Raw genomic sequence first — 8,386 nt, forward strand, 5'->3', positions numbered from 1 at the left:
CCTCTTCCCAGAATCTCTCAGTATGTGGTGATGTCTTTAAAAAGCCTTACTGAGGCAGATTGAATGGGAGGAAGTGGTTCTAACTTCCCCAGGAAAGAGGGAGAGGAAACATGTGGGTTTGGACAGCTCAGTCAGGCATTACTGGGCCTACAACTACAAGACTAATGATTGACGAGAGCTAGGCTGGGCAGAAAGACAGATAGAGGGAGAGGAAAAAAAGAGAAAGACTGACTTCCAAGACCACAGAGCTGGGCTGGGGAAAAAGAAAGGTAAAGAGAGAGAGTGACTTCCAAGACCACAGAGCTGGGCTGGGGAAAAAGAAAGGTAAAGAGAGAGACCGACTTCCAGGACCACAGAGCTGGGCTGGGGAAAAAGAAAGGTAAAGAGAGAGTGACTTCCAAGACCACAGAGCTGGGCTGGGGAAAAAGAAAGGTAAAGAGAGAGACCGACTTCCAGGACCACAGAGCTGGGCTGGGGAAAAAGAAAGGTAAAGAGAGAGACTGACTTCCAGGAACACAGAGCTGGGCTGGGGAAAAAGAAAGGTAAAGAGAGAGAGAGTGACTTCCAAGACCACAGAGCTGGGCTGGGGAAAAAGAAAGGTAAAGAGAGAGACCGACTTCCAGGACCACAGAGGTGGGCTGGGGAAAAAGAAAGGTAAAGAGAGAGACCGACTTCCAGGACCACAGAGCTGGGCTGGGGCAAAAGAAAGGTAAAGAGAGAGACCGACTTCCAGGACCACAGAGCTGGGCTGGGGAAAAAGAAAGGTAAAGAGAGAGACTGACTTCCAGGAACACAGAGCTGGGCTGGGGAAAAAGAAAGGTAAAGAGAGAGAGTGACTTGGGAGAAAGACATAGGGAGAGAGAGAGAAAGAATCGAGAAAGAGAGTGCTTTCAATTTCCATTGTCCTCTTTTGGGAAGAGAATAGTGAGAGAAAGAGGAGAAAAGAAGAAAGTGATTTTTCCGGGATTGGATTCTGGGACAGGCGTGATTTGGACGGTCTGAGAACTTTTGTGGGCTGGTACGGACTTGGTTGTGGGGTGGACATGGGCCTGTTTCTGACGGGTCTAGGATTACTGCTCTGCTGTTCCCTCTCCTCCCCTCAGAGACTGGCTCCCTCAGGGAGAAATGTCTGCCAGGACCTCAGGTGATGACTACATTCCACTCTCACACCTTATTTTTCTCTCTTGCTTTCATTTTCTGCCTTTTCCATCAAGCAGTATATTCTTGTTTTATGAAACATTCTCAGAAACTTAATCATTGTAATCTTCCATTATTTCATGAAAAAACAGTCAAAAGAAATGTAACCCATAAGGAAACTTCCTACTATGCTTTATGGTATGTATTTTGTTTACCCTTCTCAAACAGGGATCCCTCCAATCTTGTCTGTTGTACTGGATGGAGGCAACAGGGAGAGGAGTGTACTATACGTGAGTACCAGTAGACAGTAAATTGTGTAAAACCATCCAGGGCACACAAGAACAGGTTTTTCATCTTGTTTAGGTACTATTGTATAATTCAGCACTGTGTCTGTTGTTTATGACTCCAGCTGTGTGTGATGATGAGCAGGCCTGCCAGCAGGATGAGGTGTGTGTATACCCGGGCGTCTGTCGCTGTCGGCCTGGCTACTATGGAGCCCACTGCAAGACACGTAAGTCAAACCAACTCTGACGTTTAAGTTACATAGGCTATGTCACTAAGAAATATATTTTTAACAGAACAAGAGTTAATATAGTAACTTTGGTAGCACTTTACATTGCAGGAATAAAAGGGCAAGAACATTGTAATTAAGTGCAAACTACTGAAGTATTACAGCCTGTCTCCCTCTTCGGGCTGCCCTCCAGAGTACTACTGAAGTATTACAGCCTGTCTCCCTCTTCGGGCTGCCCTCCAGAGTACTACTGAAGTATTACAACCTGTCTCCCTCTTCGGGCTGCCCTCCAGAGTACTACTGAAGTATTACAGCCTGTCTCCCTCTTCGGGCTGCCCTCCAGAGTACTACTGAAGTATTACAGCTTGTCTCCCTCTTCGGGCTGCCCTCCAGAGTACTACTGAAGTATTACAGCCTGTCTCCCTCTTCGGGCTGCCCTCCAGAGTACTACTGAAGTATTACAGCCTGTCTCCCTCTTCGGGCTGCCCTCCAGAGTACTACTGAAGTATTACAGCCTGTCTCCCTCTTCGGGCTGCCCTCCAGAGTACTACTGAAGTATTACAGCCTGTCTCCCTCTTCGGGCTGCCCTCCAGAGTACTACTGAAGTATTACAGCCTGTCTCCCTCTTCGGGCTGCCCTCCAGAGTTCTACTGAAGTATTACAGCCTGTCTCCCTCTTCGGGCTGCCCTCCAGAGTACTACTGAAGTATTACAACCTGTCTCCCTCTTCAGGCTGCCCTCCAGAGTTCTGGGCACCGGACTGCCGTGAGATGTGCAAGTGCCACCCTCACGGGCGATGTGACCCGATCACGGGCGAGTGCACATGCCTCCCCAACCGCTGGGGGCCACTCTGCCAGAACGCCTGCAGATGTGGCCGCCACGGGCACTGTCACCCTGTGCACGGCAACTGCACCTGCGACGAGGGCTGGTGGACGCCCACCTGTACCAAGCAGTGCCAGTGCTACCCAGGCACCTCCACCTGCGACCCACTGACCGGCAGGTGAGAGAGAATGAGTTTATTTACAGTGGGAGGCATTAGTTAGCTTAGAGATGAACTTCTTGATGCAAATTAGCCTGCAATTCACAAATTAAAAGGGTGGTGTCACACACCATATTGCTAAAACACAATAGAAATATATGTTTTTTAAAAAACGTTGGTTGGCAGGTGTCAGTGTGCCTCAGGGTACTGGGGTCAGAAGTGCAGCCTTCGCTGTAGCTGCTACATGTCGTCATGCCAACAGAAGACGGGGGCGTGCGAGTGCCAGAACAGGTGGTGGGGTCCGTCGTGTGATCGCCACTGTAACTGTGACCTGGAGCACAGCGAGTGTAATGCCGTCAGCGGGGAGTGTGTATGTCAGCCTGGGTACAAGGGAGCCGTCTGTAATGCGCCATGTGGACCTGGGGAGTATGGCAGTGGGTGTACACTGAGGTAAGCCAGTGTATATGGATATTGCAGTGGTGCTTTGGATTACATGATTGGGATGGTACTGCCTTGTCATTGTGCTGTTGATCAATATGGATGAATGATGGTTCGGGAGACTTCTGAGCACTTTATGTAGGTTTGTACCTGTGGCTATCCTGAAATGGCTACAGTATGTATTCAGTTGGACTGTTCCATGGTTGTCTCTCTCTCCTGTGTAGCTGTGGCCACTGTAAACGAGGCCAGTCGTGCTCTGTGGTTGACGGTGTCTGTACGGCCTGTGAGCCTGGGTGGAATGGCACACGCTGTGACCGGCCGTGCAAGCGGGGTTACCATGGAAATGACTGCCATGAGGCCTGCCCACGCTGCAGGAACGGTGAACCATGCAACCCCAGGACGGGGGCGTGTTCACGATGTGATCCAGGATGGACCGGACCCAGGTGTGTGTGTGTTTGATGACTAACTACCAGTGAAATGTATCTGAGACCTTTTACAGTAATTCCCAGACATGACAGTGTCAATGATACCGAAGAGGTTCAGCGTTTTCTTCAATTGCTGACAGTTTTGTTGTCCGTCTGTTACCTGGGCCACTCTGTTTGTCTGCAGATGTGACAAGCCATGCTTTAACGGAACATTCGGGGACGCCTGCCGCTTCCTGTGCAGCCCTTGTTTCCATGGCCACTGTGATCACGTGACAGGAAGTTGTGTCTGTGGGCCCGGGTTCCAGGGACAGAGGTGAGAGTATGGAGAAAGCAGACAGGTTCTGTTCGAATACTCTTAAAATGCATCTTTCCTTTCTCCCTTCCTTGAAGTAATCTGATGTGAACAATGGTTCAAATAAATATGTTTCTCCAATCCAATACTGTCTGATTTAGACATCTTGCTGTTTGTGTATCTCAATGTCACGTTAGGTGATTGTGTATCTGGCTGTCACTAACAGGTTTCTCTCTGTTGTGTCCCCAGTTGTAACATCACCTGTCCAGACCAGCTGTATGGCTTTAACTGTTCCTCTGTCTGTGACTGTGGAGAGGGCACCGCCTGTCACCCAGAAACGGGGGCGTGTCCATACAGTATGCACTCCTCCTATTGGATACAGCTCTAGTTGGTTATTAATGTGTAGTTACTGATAAGTAAAAGTAGATGGGTCTATGGATTCAAATATTTTTTCCCCTCAAGAAGGAATATGTGAGTTTGAATCACATTTGTTTATGTGTGGGTGTGTGTGTGGTGTCAGGTGGTCACAGGGCTCTGATCGCTGGTCTACTGGTGCCTCTGATCTTGGTGCTGCTGGGTCTGGTCTGCTGCTGCTGCTGCTGTGGAGGACCTACTGACGGCAAAGACAGGTGTGTGTGTGTGTGTGTATGATTCTGATGGCAAAGGCATGTGTGTGTGTGTGTGTGTGTTCCTCTGACCTTGCTCTGGTCCTACAGGGTAGCAGTGGGTGACGGTGGTACCTCTGTCCGTATGAAGCATCATGTGTATAACGTCCTGGCCAACGTGAGCTCTGCTGTACCCTGTATCTCTGTCTGGTCCTCTGGGCTACCCAGAGTCACAGGTCAGTCCAATATCACACTAGATATCATATATGTCTGTATGTACGGTACCATTCAAAGTTTGGACACACCTACTCATTCAAGGGTGTTTCTTCATTTGTACTATTTTCTACATTGTAGACAAAGACATCAAAACTATGAAATAACATATGGAATCATGTACTAACCAAAAAAGTGTTATACATTTTATATTTTAAATTCTTAAAAGTAGCCACCCTTTGCCTTGATGACAGCTTTGCACATTCTTGGCATTCTCTCAACCAGCTTCATGAGGTAATCACCTGGAATGCATTTCAATTAACAGGTGTGCCTTGTTAAAAGTTAATTTTATTTTCTTCTTAATGCGTTTGAGGCAAGTTTGGGATGAGTTGGACCGCACATTGAAGGAAAAGCAGCCAACAAGTGCTCAGCATATGTGGGAAAGCCTTCGAGACTGTTGGAAAAGCATTCCAGGTGAAGCTGGTTGAGAGAATGCCAAGAGTGTGCAAAGCTGTCATCAAGGCAAAGGGTGGCTACTGTGAACGGATCAGCTTGTCCAAAACACCCTAACACAGGCGGGAGGTAAAACATGAACAGACCAGAGGCAGTGGTTGTGATTCCTTTTCTTGTGATTGTTTACTAAACAGGTTCTTTCGCTCAACAAAATAATTTCAGTACAGGGTAACGTCCAACGCTGTCACCAGCGTAACAAAACAAATAAACAGAAACTAAACAATTGACCAAAAGGCCGTGGCCAAAAGGGGAATGCAAAACAACAAACGGCTACTCCTGTCTTTAGACTATCGTCTACACAGCATAGTTACCGGAAGAACGCTTCTCTCTACCTAAAGCCTGCCTTGGTTAACAGAGAGACAAGGTGCCCCAGTAAACAAAGCTTTCTCTTCTACACAGCATAGTTACCGGAAGAACGCTTCTCTCTACCTAAAGCCTGCCTTGGTTAACAGAGAGACAAGGTGCCCCAGTTAACAAAGCTTTCTCTGAGGTAGGAAAATCTGACGTCCCCACAGGTTTCTCCTCCCAATCCTCCCCCAGCTCCTCTCCTGGCACACCTATATAGAGGAAGACACAAAGTAATTAGTGGGCCCAGGTGTGTACTAATTGGCTTTACACTGAGTACCTATCCCCTGTGGAGGGTGCTGTCGTGTCGTCTTCCTCCGGTTGGTCACTGAACTCTCACACTACTCTGAAGAATCTAAAATATAGTTGTTTAACACTGTTTTTGGTTACTACATGATTCCATATGTGTTATTTCATAGTTGAATGTCTTCACTATTATTCTACAATTTAGAAAATAGTAAAAATAAAGAAAAGCCCTTAAATGAGTAGGTGTGTCCAAACTTTTGACTGGTACCGTATGTAAGGAAGAAACTCCAGTACTTGTTGGATGCTCTCAAGGTTTTTCTCCATGCACTTGGAAACATGAGAGGTGTGCATGCTATACTTATTACAATATTATGACAATAATAATAAGAAGCACTTCTCTGTCCAGTGTCCCACCACGACCCTGAGCTGACATTCAACCACAGTTTCATAGAGCCTCCCTCCTCAGGCTGGGTGACGGACGGATCCTCCTTCGACAGTGATGAGGAGACCGGAGAGGCTCTCTACTGTGTCCCCCCCAGAGAAGGTAATCAGTGTGTGTGTGTGTGTCTGTGTGTGTGTTCAACCCTTTGTGCTTTGTTGACTCCCTATTTTCTCCCTCTCCCTGTCCCTCCCTTTACCCAACTCTTCCTCGCTCAGACATCCCTGCAGTGGCGGGCGGTGAGTTCCAGGAGTTCCAGCATGAGATGAGTTCTAAGTGTAACATGTTCCCCGACCCCTCTGCCTTCAGCGTTAGTGCAGAAGACATGTCCCTCCCCTTTGGCATCCCCCGCACCTCCAGCAACGCCAAGTCCAAACGCCCCTCCGTCTCCTTCGCCGAAGGCACCAGGTAACACCAGGTCGCAGTCATCATGATGAGGACATTGGACGCTACACACACCACGCGACACTACGCGGCACTTCAATTCCATTTTTAACTTGTCTCTGCAAAGTTATAGTTATCGCAATTGTCTTGTGATTGTTTTTAATGTTGAGAGTTTGTCAAATTAATTTCTTCTTGGGGATTAATAAAGTTCAATCTCACCTCATCTCAGGTTCAGCCCCAAGGAGCGCCGAGGCTCTGCCCAGGACCTGACTCCCGGGGCCCCCCGCACCAAACCTAAGTCCCCCTGGGGGGTCCTGATGCTGTCAGCCCTCCAGGCCCATGGAGGGAAGGCCTCAGAGGGGGAAGAGACGGAGACAGGTGAGAGGGGTGTGGATGGATGTGGAGGTGGGACTGGACCATTGGAAGAACCAGGATCCAGTGGTGAAGCAGGGGACCCTGATGTGGACAGGTACACGGCCACCCCGTCCCAAGCCATGTCTACCCTGCAGGTGCCTGGAGCAGTGGTAGGAAGAAGACGCACCATATCCAACGCTGCTGTTAACAGAAAGGGTGGGCAAACACCAGGGTCCACATCCGATGGCCAGAAGGCAGAGATCGATAAAGGGATGGACAAGGTGACCACAGTGTACGTGACAGTGGGTAAGGCGGGGGTGGGGAGGCCCCTGTCTAAACTAGAGCTCCCCAGCTCGGAGGGCCCGGTACAGGCCATGCTACGCAGGCTAGGCAGCCTCCAGAGACATAAAGACCAGGAGGGGGGAACTAGGTCCAAGGGTAAGATCCTGGGAGCGGAGGGAATCACCAAGCCACCCAGGAGGAAGCTAGGGGCCAGGGCCAGTGTGTGGGAGCAGGGGGGTCACTCACCCTTGGGGGTGGAGGGTCCTGTAGGGGAAGGCGTACCTATGAGGAAACCCAGTAGGAGGAAACAGCACGCCCACCACAGCTCGCCTGCTGTCATGGGAAACACTGACGATGGCACTAACACTCACCCCCCACCAGAGGGCGCCAATGCCACCATTACGCCTACGAGGCCCCTGTCCTCTATTTTGAAAAGTGTGCCAGAGGTCGCTGGGTTAGAAGTCATGGGTGAAAGGTCAGCGGTGAGGGGAGAGAATGGTGACCCTGGGATGCATACTGAGACTGACAGTGGATATCTAACAGTCGGGCCAGCTGGAGTTGTAACCAACGCTGTTAGTCTGAGTGAAGTCATCGCCAATGACGGAGTAGTGGCCAGTGTGGACGATGGAGCTATCCTATATGAGAATGTGATGATTATGCATTCCTAACTTCAGATGCGAATGACTGTGCTGCTCTATCTCCTCTCACAATCGAGGATGTAGTTTGACTACTAATGAATGAGGAATTTGGAAACTAGCTTAATGTACTGAAGTTAACAGTTGAGTCTGACATTAACTAACTTTACAATATTGAGTATACCATTTTATGAATTACAATATGTACATGATGGTTCTGTACAATATGTACTGTATGTATATCATACAACAATAGGATAATGTTGAAATCGCCTTACCAAATAGTAATCGACACTGTAACTGCCATGTGTGAAACAACTATACAAATTAAAACAAAAAATGCATGCTCCGATCTGTGCACGTTGGCTTGTCTGTCATCACTAGGCTAAGCTGCTAACGTTCAAGCTAGCCATCAAGCTAGAAAAGTTTGTCCCAGATGAGTTTTGCAATGGAGCCCCCTGTTTGTCTGGAGAAATAAATGAATGGTTCCAGCACTGTAGGAGCTGTATCTACTACCCTTTGTTTCAGGACAAACTGGATCACTCGGAGTTCCAATGCCACAATTGTTTGCTTGTCGAGGATTATAGGC

General features: G+C 48.6%; 1 protein-coding gene across 1 annotated transcript; it reads left to right on the forward strand.

Annotated features, from left to right (window-relative positions):
* Positions 1–102: 102 nt before the first annotated feature.
* LOC110503848 (scavenger receptor class F member 1) lies at positions 103–8,149 on the forward strand. The gene is made up of 13 exons (XM_036961545.2): positions 103–1,144; positions 1,366–1,427; positions 1,547–1,648; positions 2,380–2,647; positions 2,813–3,076; positions 3,289–3,507; positions 3,674–3,802; positions 4,031–4,137; positions 4,302–4,410; positions 4,498–4,622; positions 6,110–6,247; positions 6,361–6,550; positions 6,756–8,149. Exons 1-13 carry the CDS (start codon positions 1,044–1,046, stop codon positions 7,828–7,830), a joined length of 2,889 nt encoding a protein of 962 aa, XP_036817440.2. The 5' UTR covers positions 103–1,043; the 3' UTR covers positions 7,831–8,149.
* The last annotated feature ends 237 nt before the right edge of the window (positions 8,150–8,386 follow it).

The sequence above is a fragment of the Oncorhynchus mykiss genome, chromosome 24 (assembly GCF_057628025.1).
Source record: "Oncorhynchus mykiss isolate SJ-2025 chromosome 24, ASM5762802v1, whole genome shotgun sequence".
In the NCBI taxonomy this organism is placed as follows: domain Eukaryota; kingdom Metazoa; phylum Chordata; class Actinopteri; order Salmoniformes; family Salmonidae; genus Oncorhynchus; species Oncorhynchus mykiss.

Coding starts and splice junctions, on each gene's coding strand:
- LOC110503848 (XM_036961545.2), top strand. CDS start 1,044: ATGGGCCTGTTTCTGACGGGTCTAGGATTACTGCTCTGCTGTTCCCTC. Junction 2,648..2,812: donor TGCGACCCACTGACCGGCAG/GTGAGAGAGAAT, acceptor GTTGGTTGGCAG/GTGTCAGTGTGCCTCAGGGT. Junction 4,411..4,497: donor CCTACTGACGGCAAAGACAG/GTGTGTGTGTGT, acceptor CTGGTCCTACAG/GGTAGCAGTGGGTGACGGTG.